The sequence below is a fragment of the Scyliorhinus canicula genome, chromosome 15 (genome assembly GCF_902713615.1).
Source record: "Scyliorhinus canicula chromosome 15, sScyCan1.1, whole genome shotgun sequence".
In the NCBI taxonomy this organism is placed as follows: Eukaryota; Metazoa; Chordata; class Chondrichthyes; order Carcharhiniformes; family Scyliorhinidae; genus Scyliorhinus; species Scyliorhinus canicula.
The window spans coordinates 16,340,371-16,352,187 of NC_052160.1; the positions used below are offsets into that span (position 1 = coordinate 16,340,371).

Here is an 11,817-nt window from a genome sequence, read left to right on the forward strand (position 1 = left end):
CAGCAAAGAGTTCCACAGATTCACCACCCTCTGGCTGAAGAAATTCCTCCTCATCTCTGTTTTAAAGGATCGTCCCTTTAGTCTGAGATGGTGTCCTCTGGTTCTAGTTTTCCCTACAAGTGGAAACATCCTCTCCACGTCCACTCTATCAACGCCTCGCAGTATCTTCTAAGTTTCAATAAGATCCCCTCTCATCCTTCTAAACTCCAACGAGTACAAACCCAGAGTCCTCAAACGTTCCTCATACGACAAGTTCTACATTCCAGGGATTATTCTTGTGAACCTCCTCTGGACCCTTTCCAAGGCCAGCACATCCTTCCTTAGAAATGGGGCCCAAAACTGCTCACAATACTCCAAATGGCATCTGACCAGAGCCTTATAAAGCCTCAGAAGTACATCCCTGGTCTTGTATTCTAGCCCTCTTGACATGAATGCTAACATTGCATTTGCCTTCTTAACTGCCGACTGAACCTGTACATTAACCTTAAGAGAATTGGATGAACCTGTACATTAACCTTAAGAGAATCAGGAACAAAGACTCCCAAGTCCCTTTGTGCTTCTGCTTTCCAAAGCATTTCCCCATTTAGAAAATAGTCTATGCCTAAATTCCTCCTTCTAAAGTGCATAACCTCACACTTTTCCACATTGTATTTCATTTGCCACTTCATTGCCCACTCTCTGAGCTTGTCCAAGTCCTTCTGCAGCCCCCTTGCTTCCTCAATACTACCTGTCCCTCTGAAGATCTTTGTATCATCTGCAAACTTAGCAACAGTGCCTTCAGTACCTTCTTCCAGATCATTAATGTATATTGTAAAAAGTTGTTGTCTCAGCACCGACCCCTGAGGCACACCACTAGTCACTGGCTGCCATCCTGAGAAAGATCCCTTTATCTCCACTCTCTGCCTTCTGCCAGTCAGCCAATCTTCTATCCATGTCAGGATCTTACCATGAACACCATGAGCTCTTAACTTATTTAACAGTCTCCTATGCGGCACCTTGTCAAAGGCATTCTGGAAATCTAAATAACTCACGTCCACCTGTTCTCCTTTGTCTAACTTGCTTGTTACCTCCTCACAGAACAGATTTGTCAGACACGACCTCCCTTTGACAAAGCCGTGCTGACTCAGTCCTATTTTACCATGCACTTCCAAGTCCTTTGCAATCTCATCTTTAATAACGGACTCTAAAATCTTACCAATGACCGAAGTCAGGCTAACTGGCCTATAATTTCCTGTCTTCTGCCTTCCTCCCTTCTTAAACAGTGGTGTTACATTAGCCACCTTCCACTTCTCTGTGACCCTTCCTGCCTCCAGTGATTCCTGAAAGATCATCACTAATGCCTCCACAATTTCCTCAGCTATCTCTTTTATGACCCTGGGATCTAGTCCATCCGGTCCAGGTGACTTATCCACCTTCAGACCTTTCAGTTTCCCCAGAACCTTCTCCTTAGTAATGGTCACTGCACTCACCTCTGTCCCCAGGTTCTCCTGGAGCTTTGGCATCCCACTGGTGTCTTCCACCGTGAAGACTGATGCAAAGTAACTATTTAGTTTGCCTGCCATTTCTTTGTTTCCTATTATTACTTCTCCAGCCACATTTTCTAGTGGTCCAATGTCTATTTTTGCCTCTCTCTTACCTTTTTAGATATTGAAAAAAATCTCTTCCTATCTTCCTTTATATTACTAGCTAGCTTGCACTCATGCTTCATCTTCTCCCCGCTTATTGCTTTTTTAGTTGTCCTCTGCTCGCTTTTTAAAGACTTCCCAATCCTCTGGTTTCCCACTAACCCTCACCACCTTGTATGCTTTTTCTTTAGCCTTCATGCTGTCCTTGACATCCCTTGTCAGCCATGGATGCCTTGTCCTCCCCTTAACATGTTTCCTCCTCCTTGGGATGAATTTCCGTTTTGCCTCCCTAATAACCCCCAAAGACTCCTGCCATTGCTGTTCCACTGTCTTCCCTGCTAGGCTCCTTTTCCAATCAACTCTGGCCAGCTCCTCCCTCATGTCATTATAGTTACCATTATTTAATTGTAATACTGTTACATCTGATTGCAGCTTCTCCCTCTCAAACTGCAGGGTAAATTCTATCATATTGTGGTCACTGCTCCCTAAGGGTTCCTTCACCTTAAGTTCCCCAATCAAGTCTGCCTCCTTACACATCACCAAATCCAGAATTGCCTGTTCCCGAGTAGGCTCTGTCACAAGCTGCTCCAAAAGAACCATCTTTTAGACATTCCGCAAATTCCCTTTCTTGGGATCCACTACCAACCTGATTTTCCCAATCCATCTGCATATCGAAGTCCCCCACGATCATTGTAATATTGCCTTTTTTGCATGCCTTTTCTATCTCCTGATTTATTTTCTGCCCCACATCCTGACTACTGCTAGGGGGCCTATACATAACTCCCATCAGGGTCTTTTTACCTTTGCGATTCCTCAACTCTACCCACAGAGATTCAATGCCTTCTGATCCTATATCGCTGCTTGGTATCGATTTAACTTAATTCCTTACTAACAACATAACCCCATCCCCTTTGCCCATCTGCCTGTCCTTTCGATAGGACATATATCCTTGGATATTTAGATCCAAACACTGGTCTCCTTGCAGCCACGTCTCTGTGATGCTCACAACATCGTATTGGCTCATTTACCTTGTTCCGTATACTGCGTGCATTTAGGTACAACACCCTCAATCCTGTATTGGCCACCTCCCCAGTCACCTCACCCTGTACTGTGGCCCTTTTTTGATTTTTGACTATGGCTTCTTTGCCTTACACTTTTCCCCCTTACTGATTTTTGTTTCTGGCCCCGTTTTACTGCCCTCTGACTTCCTGCATCGGTTCCCATCCCCCTGCCACATTAGTTTAATCCCTCCCCAACAATACTAGCATCGGACATACGATAAATACACAATATAAATACCTATACATAGACGTCGGGTGAAGCATACAGGAGTGTAGTGCTGCACAGTAGAGAAGATGCGTGGAGAGATCAGTTCAGTCCTTAAAAGGGTCATTCAGGTAACAGCGACAAAGCTGTTTTTGAATCTTTTGAATATTTAAACAATTAAGATTCATCTTTAGCCACCAAGTATATGTTTTTAAAATTATTATTAAATACTTTTGAACTTTGAGCTGCTTTATTTGTATGTTGCTAGGATGATCCAAAACGAACTGCTGCAGTCCTACGAGAAGACTATTATTTGACTGGAGACCGTGGTCGAATGGATGAAGATGGATACATCTGGTTTCTTGGGAGATCAGATGATATCATTTTATCAGCCGGGTACAGTGATCCAATTATTCACATTTTATTTACTCAAATGTTTAATTCTTAAATAAAAAGATGTTAACTAAGGGCATAGCCCTTCTGTTGTATTTTACAATACAAGAATCCTTGGGCATTCATTAATTTACTAAATATTACAAATAATCTTTCACCATGGCCCTGACTTACAAATCAAGCTGTCAAATTCCAGTAATGATTCATTGCAACACTCTTAGTATTCCTGCGGATAATGAGTTTCTATATTGGAAGTGATTGGCTAACAAGTTTGGGCAATTTGTAAATAGATTAATAACAATATAAACACTTCAACCTTTAAAGGTCTATTAAATCAAGAATTTATACTTGTAATATTTATTTGTAACAAGGGAGAGAGAATAATAAATGCCCAAGAATCTTAAAATCCATCGAATCTCAACAATGCAGAAGGAGGCCACTCGGTCCATCGAGTCAGCACCAACCTGCTGAAAGAGCACCCTACCTAGCACCCCCCCCCCCCCCCCCCCCCCCCCCCATCCTATCCCCGTAGCCTCATATAACTTGCACATCTTTTGAGGTGTGGGAGGAAACCGGAGGATATCCCTACAGACACGGGGAGAACGTGAAAACTCCACACAGTCACCCAAGGCTGTAATCAAACCCAGGTCCCTGCTGCTGTGAGGCAGCAGTGCTAACCACTATGCCACGGTTTTATAACGCTAAATATGTCAGGAACTTAACATGTCGGTGAATCAACTTTTATTACTCTGTAAATGTGTTTTGCAGCAATCAAAGAGCTGCCTTCAGCTGTGAAATTGAAGTGATTTTCTCAATGGAGAAAATGCTTTCCAATCAGACAAGTAAAATAATATTTGGAACCATCAAATAGAAAAGCGTGTAGCTTGATACTCTGGCGATTATGTGGAGGTCAATTTTATAATCATCAAATTGTATTTACGTCCAAAATACAATTTAGGCCGGAGGAAGTTGTCAATTCAATATGTTGTGCCATAGTAGGTGGTTAATGTGCAATAGTATTTCCCATCCTTTAGTTCCTGGAGATCATTTATTCAGTCCACTCCTGCGCACCAACAAGCAACAGGTTCAAGAGTGGGAGTGGCAAAGAATTAAAAATAGATCGCCTGCCTAGCCTTTCAGTCAGGGATCATACTGTTTGCTTCCCGTGTACTCCCTTATTTTCATTTTGCTATTACCATTTTGATCCATGGATGAGAAACAACCTGTGCGCACCCTTTAATTTAAAGCAGATTCCAGAAGGCGGTGTTGTTTTAGACTGCCATCAGTGATGACTCTGTTTGATTGACTTGTCAGGTGGCCAACGAATTGGCTCAAATATCTGTGCCCTGCCCAATGGCCAGTGGAGATTTGCCTTGGTCCTACTGACATGTTTCTCAGTGTCACAAGACTGGAGTTAATTTCATTTTCAATGCTGCAAGCTGGATGGAGGAATCTAACCAACTCACTCCAGGAATACCCAGTTAATTCTCACCAAAAGGCCACTGTGAGAATCTGATAACCTGCTTTCTCCAGAACTGCCAGTGCAAGCAGAATCCATAATCTGAAAACTCTGAATATGAACAGGCTGACGTGAAGCCAGAGGCCTTTGCTGGAAAAGCGGAGTAAGATTTTTGTGAGGGCCACAAAGAATCCAGCACAAGTTTGTAGAATATGAAGAAATAACTTATTTATATATATATATATACACATATAAAAAATCAGGGACTCAGCTAATGATTTCTCCGCCCCCCTCATTGGGGAAGCTCATACTCCCTAAGGATTGTGGGATTGCCATTAGTCCCCAGCCAGTGGTAAACAGGCAGGTTATAACAAAGATATACTGCTGAGTTGCAAATGTCATTAGATGCTGTATTCCAGATACTTTAATCCACATTCAAACTGTGAAGGGAGTGCACGAAAGGACTCATCTGAAGCAAGGTCTCTTATCTTTTCACCTTAATCCTTATTATTTTCCACCTTTCCCCCCTTCTGTGTGTGTGTGTGTGCGTGTGTTTTGTTTTTTTTCATAGAATTTACAGTGCAGAAGGAGGCCACTCGGCCCATCGAGTCTGCACCGGTTCTTGGAAAGAGCACCCTACCCAAAGTTAACACCTCCACCCTATCCCCATAACCCAGCAACCCCACCCAACACTAAGGGCAATTTTGGACACTAAGGGCAATTTATCATGTCCAATCCACCTAACCTGCACATCTTTGGACTGTGGGAGGAAACCTGAGCACCCGGAGGAAACCCACGCACACACGGGGAGGATGTGCAGACTCCGCACAGACAGTGACCCAAGCCGGAATTGAACCTGGGACCCTGTGAAGCGATTGTGCTATCCACAATGCTACCGTGTGTGTGAGTAGAGGGTGGGACAGTTAAAGGGGAGTCAGGTTTTAGCTCGACATTAAGCAGCTGTGTTTGCTGTATATTTCATATTTGTTCTGGTTATAAATAAACAGGAAGTGTTTCAACTTACAAACCTGGTGACTATACTTAATGGGCAGCCAAGGGCCAAAGATGTGGGGGATTTTTTAGAAGAATTATTGGTTAATTCACTTGTGTGGTCACGTGGGGCTGGAACTGACCACACACCAGCCTAGGGTGTCGTAGCAATATCCAGAGAAATCTTTTTTTTTTATATAAAGCCTTTCTGGAGAACAAATGTCATGCATTAAAGATACTTTAATGTAAACCAATAATCCAAGTGATGTGACACCTTTTATTCTAAAAATGTCACAGGTATCGTATTGGACCATTTGAAGTAGAAAGTGCATTGATAGAGCATCCGGCTGTGGCAGAGTCAGCTGTGGTCAGCAGTCCTGATCCAATCAGAGGAGAGGTATGCTTAGAAACCTTAACCGAGTTAATCAAACAACTTCATCCAGTAGCAGATTTTTCTTTAAAACAAGCCGTGGAGATCCATCGGAGCAATCACACTGAATATTTGGGGAAAACCTTAACTGAGAATGGGTATTAGGCAGGAGGTTCAACTCGGTTTTATTTTCATGACACATTCCTTGCAGTATAATGTCTATAATTGCAATCGGTTCTCACAAATACAACTAATTCAAAATCTGATCTTCACACACAGAACACAATACCCGTAACAATCCTTGGTGGGTCAGTCACTTATTTTCTCTATTTAAAATAACTTTTCTTTTTTTAAGGTTGTGAAGGCATTTGTCATTCGAAATTTTGCTTACACCTCATGTGATCCTGACAAGTTAATTAAAGAATTGCAAGAACATGTGAAGAAAGTCACCGCACCATACAAATACCCAAGAAAGGTTTGTACTTTACCTCTCCTGATTTCCTGGATTAGAATGACAGCTATTATAACAAGTTGGGTCTAATTCTTGCAAGATCAGTCATCACAATAAAGTGGTGAGCGACAGCAGGTCATTATAATGTTGTGAATTTTTATTGCAGGCAACTTCATGTGTTAATACCAGTTTGCTAACCAAGTGATTTTTCCCAGTGTGATGTGTTGTGAACTTCTGTATCGTGAAATCTCTAAATTACAAACACCTCTGGGACTGTTGTTGGTAGTTGTCTTCCTTTATTGGAAATATCCTTACTTTCAAAATGGAAATTTCTTAAACCGTAGGGGCAGTAAAAACTGTACCTGGGACAGGGCGAGCCGTGGTTGCATGCAATCTCAAGAGATCAGGCATTTTTTACTGCAGCTTTGGATACTGGTTACAGCTGCCCATTCCCCACAGAGGTAGTTTATTTTTGCAAAATCCACTGCTGCCTCGCACTAATCTGCACGTCCCACTTTCTAACTTGTTACAAAACAAATGTGGTGCATCGAAAGCTGCCTGTACTTCATAATTGGCAAATGTCCATCGTCTCGGAGTGCTTTTCATATATTTTATCATGCAAGTTATTTGGGTCTCTCAATGAGTGCATGTTTCTTGGGTTTCAATGTACTCAGTGCATATAGTAAAACCATTCCAAAAAAACTGCTAACCCAGGGTAAATGCTGTTGGCATTCTGCCATTGATTGCGCACAATCTGCATTTGAGCGTGCAACATCCACTCTGTCATGATATGCAGACGCACAACCAATGGGTCATCAGAACAGGACACCCAGAGGTGGCATTACCACAAAGGGGCACTACACGACAACTATAAAAAGGACAAGGCACACAGGCTCTGCCTCTCACCGGCAGAAACCAAGAGAGCAGGAGAGGGTTGATTTTCAGCAACATCGCAATAAACAGCACATGGTCGAGAGCAAGCTTGTATAATTAGCAGAGTAGACAGTTACTAGAGGCAGATTAGTAGAGTGTCGAACTCATTTTGAGCATTGTTAATCATTCAATAAATACGTCTTTCAGCAGAGCCTACATCAAATGGCAGCTTATGTACACAACACACTCCAGCTGCTGACATGGGGGAGTTTTAAAGTACAAAACTGAATGTTGCAATAGTAAATACGTGTATCGGATTTGTAATTTTGAAATTTTGGCAAATGAACCTGTTGAAGTTTAAGAAAATGAAGGGCAATGGCTAATTATCTACAGAGATAGCTAACTCTTATAAATACAATAGTTACATTAGTCTGCCAGCTGACCAGTGAAATGTTAACCTGCTAAATGGGATAAAATTAAGTTGCCAGCAATGCTCACATCCCATAAATATTTTTTAAAATCTATCCTGTTTTATTTTAGTACTATGAGAGGAACTATTAAATGGACTTCTGAGCTACATTATGAGGCAGTGTTGTACAGTTTGCATTTGTATTGATAACCTAAAGCTCAACAGTGCTCTACTTAAGATGCTTCACATAAAATAAATAAATGGCAATTCTTCCACAAATTTTAGTCTTACCATGTGGAAACATAGGGATCAGTGAAATTGTCCTTTTCACCAGATGGTAAGATTTAACTTCCCCCCCCCCCCAGATAAAAACATTTAAGTATTAACTGTTCACTATAAATACTACATCAGATCAAAAACATCTCAGCAAAAATTAAAATGTGAAACAACTTCCTCAGCAAACTTACTGGCTCTTCATGGGATGCAGATGCTCAAACCTTAAGAACCTTCGTGCTTGCCATAATTTACTTGACTGCAGAGTATTTTGCGCCAGTTTGGTCCAACTCATCCCATACCAATTCCCTGTCTCCCAGTCCTGAGCAACCTCCCACCCTCTCACACAAAGGAGATTGCAATAAGAAAGCTCCTGGAGGAGGTTTACATTCAGCTGAAGCCTACTGCTACACAAGGACCGTACCAATCCAGCTGCTGCTCGCCTCCCATCATGCCAGCCTGTATGGCTAAGACCATCATGTCAAGGAACAACAGCATAGGTCCAATGGCAGTTGAAATGGAACCAATATGCCACAATTAAAAGTCGCTTCCTCATCATAGATCCCACATTCTGCCCAAGCAATCTGCCACGCCAACATAATCATATCCGCACTGGCCAATGCTTTTGTGCGGCAAAGCGGCAGAGGTGGGGCCTTGCAGGGAACCTGGACTGCAATCAAATCATTGGAGATTGCTCCTGACAAAATTCAAAGGAGAGCTCCATTTAACCACTATGGAAGCTATTGTCTGGCTTGGTCACTTCACATGCTGGGAAAAAAACGGTATCTGATCTGTTCAACAGCTATCTTCCTTCTGTCTTCTACATACCTCTATCCATTCCAATTCCTTGTCTCCCGTTTCCCTACTACAATTAACTGTGCTGGGGCTGAAGCATGCATTGCACACTGCCAGACCTTCCTGAACACTCAAGACAATAGTGGTGTATTCCCTCATACTCACACTATCTTAGTTTTTTTCCCCGAGAAGGCAAGACTTTGATTCACTTTGAAAACTCATCACCTCTTCCCCCCCCATTTTCACTTTCAACATCAAATGAGCAGCTTATGGAATTCTTATTCTGAAAGAAATCAAATTCTCAGCTACCCAACTCCCTTTCTCCATTGTCCCAATCAACCTTCCTGTTAAATTATTCCAGCCTTTAGAACTTTTTTCTAATAGAATGTCCTGCCCCAAATCCCACACCAGTAGTTGTAGGTATGACACCTACCTCCTACATCTTCAATCCCAGGCCAATCCCACCCTCGCAATTACCCCTTAACGGTCCATATACACAGATTCCATTTGAACATTTAATTCATACTTAAAATTGCCTGCGGATATAAACCACGGTGAATATTTCATGCAACAGCATTAAAAATCAAGCACGCAAATGCAGAAGCATGACTGGATCTGGCTGTATTTTAAATTTCTCTTTTTAGGATAGCCTTAGCACCAGAATATGAACATACTAAGTTCTTGGTAAAGAGGTACAGGTGTTCTGAACTCGTCTATATCATGGACTACCTTTTTTGCTTCCCCACAGATTGAATTTGTGAAGGAACTGCCCAAGACCATTAGTGGGAAAATCAAAAGAAATGAGTTACGAAAGAAAGAATGGGAAAAAGAAACTAACTCTTAATTTTCGTACAGCATCGTGAAGTGGAATCATTAATGAAGAGCAAAGCATATAATTCAATTAAATCAAAGATAATATTGCGATGAATGTAGGAATTTCAGATATACTGTATTATATGTATCTGGTGCAGTAATAGTTAAATGCCTGGATTAGTGTGTGTGTATATATCTGCTGCAGTAAACTTTTTTAAAATATTGGTTTAAAAGTCAGGGAGACTCTGACTACAGAAGGGGTAATTAAGGCATCGTAAAAATGAGATCATGCTGATGTGTAAAAGGATAAACCTGATGTATTTTTGTTATGATTTCTGGGGAGTAGATAATTAGAGACATTGGGCGCGATCTTCCCAAAAGGAGAACTACGTCCCCCAGTGAGCGAGTTTAGCCACGTGTTTCCCGGCACTCACAGTGCCAAGAAACACATGGCTATTCAGCACGACTCACGGTGAATAAGGGACCTAAACAGGGAATATATTTACAACAGGGAGCTCCAGTTGCTGGAACTCCCTGTTGTAATGAGAGATCGGGATGCCAGGGTGCCCATGTGGCACCAGCCATGCCAAGGCACCACCCTGCCCAAAGGGCACGCAGCTGGGGCCTCCTATCCCTTTGGAGATACCCAGGAGTGTCATTCAGTCTGGTCTGTATTTGTGGGGACCAGTACCAAACGGCGCTCGCCCGAGGTCCCCAGGGCGAAGAGATTGAATCCCAAAGCCTCAGGTACCTCGGGAATCTGCACATTCGAGTAAGGCTTACTGCTTCACTCTAAGATGCAGATTTGCTAAACAGATCCAAACAGACTTCCATTGTGGGGAAGATTCCCTTTGCAATGCCTCGCGAGATTGTGTTGACTCTCACAAGGCATGACAAGCCGGGTAGATCCCACGAGCGGGGTTTCCTGGCTTTCACCGCTCGCGGCAAGTTGCTTTTACGGCGCAGCATGGTCGGAACATCGCGCCCATTGTGTTTAAACTTAAATAATCAGGCCATGGGATTTGAAGGGTTAGGAATTATATAATTAAATGGGATGAGCCAGGGCTGAAGCAGTCAGACTTTGAGTCAGTCAGCTTAGATTTGGCTGTGAACAGAACAGCAGCTTTTGAGAAAAGCAGTGTTTTGACACTGGCAAGAATCTGCAGGCTGTTTCCTGAAGCGTCTCTCTCTTGCTCTCCAAGACATCGCTAAACAGCAAGGATTTCTGTCTTTGCTAACTGTATTTAAAAGTGGGTTTTGACCTGATTGGAGTTAAAGATAGCATTTAAGAGTTAGTGTTTCATTTGATTGTTAAGCATTGTTTAACTGGTAATTTTATGATATTAAAGTTAGTTTAATGCTGTGTTAATAATAAAGTTTGTTTTCATAGACCATATAGCTACTTGTGCAAGGAATCACTCCTGGAGCTAAGTATCCTTTCCTCACAGCTGTACAAATTAAAAACTATTCGAGTTTCTGTCAGGTATCGTAGCAAATGTTGGGGTCTGGTCCGGGATCGAAATAAAATAAATTTACATGTCAACTGACTTTGTTATAAAGCATAAGCAGAATATGGGTTTGTTCAAGATGATAACGGAGACGTGTCATAAAGTTGCAAGATGTCTTTTTCACTTGTTCTTAGTCAATAAAAAAGACAAATGAAGAGTAACACATACTCACTTCACTTTTTTCTGCCCCAAGTGACAATGTATCATTGTTATAATCGGAGAGATTTCAAACTTTGAACAATACCCATATTTCTAGTGCCCGAGTGTAACAAACAGAATGTGTTCAGTTTTTATTGTCCATTATCAATAAGTTTATATGTAAAAGATGTATGGTTTCTGACCATCAGGTATTGGTCCCAATTTAAATAATCTCACCAGCAAGCTCTGAGTTTTAAAAAATATGTATTATCACACACTTGCCCAAGAGGCTTAAAACGACACACACACACACACACGATTGTGACCGGCCTGTAGTTTCTTAGGTGAGTTGATGCTCAAGTTAAAGTGAAGCTCTTGTAAAGCATAGGATTCTCAGTAAGCTTCAAGATTTATTCTAGTCAATCGTCCAGGAGATTGGTTCTCAGCTGAACTT

The 11,817-nt window shown here is 41.9% G+C and overlaps 1 protein-coding gene across 1 annotated transcript in view; it reads left to right on the plus strand.

The window, feature by feature from the left end:
- LOC119978809 (acyl-coenzyme A synthetase ACSM3, mitochondrial-like) overlaps nt 1-11,386 on the plus strand; it is a 51,671-nt gene extending 40,285 nt beyond the window's left edge. Inside the window, exons 10-13 of the mRNA XM_038820687.1 lie at nt 3,160-3,287; nt 6,031-6,130; nt 6,459-6,578; nt 9,653-11,386. Of these exons, the coding sequence (XP_038676615.1) occupies nt 3,160-3,287; nt 6,031-6,130; nt 6,459-6,578; nt 9,653-9,748 (444 nt within the window). The 3' untranslated portion in view covers nt 9,749-11,386. The remainder of the gene's footprint in view (nt 1-3,159; nt 3,288-6,030; nt 6,131-6,458; nt 6,579-9,652) is intronic.
- The last annotated feature ends 431 nt before the right edge of the window (nt 11,387-11,817 follow it).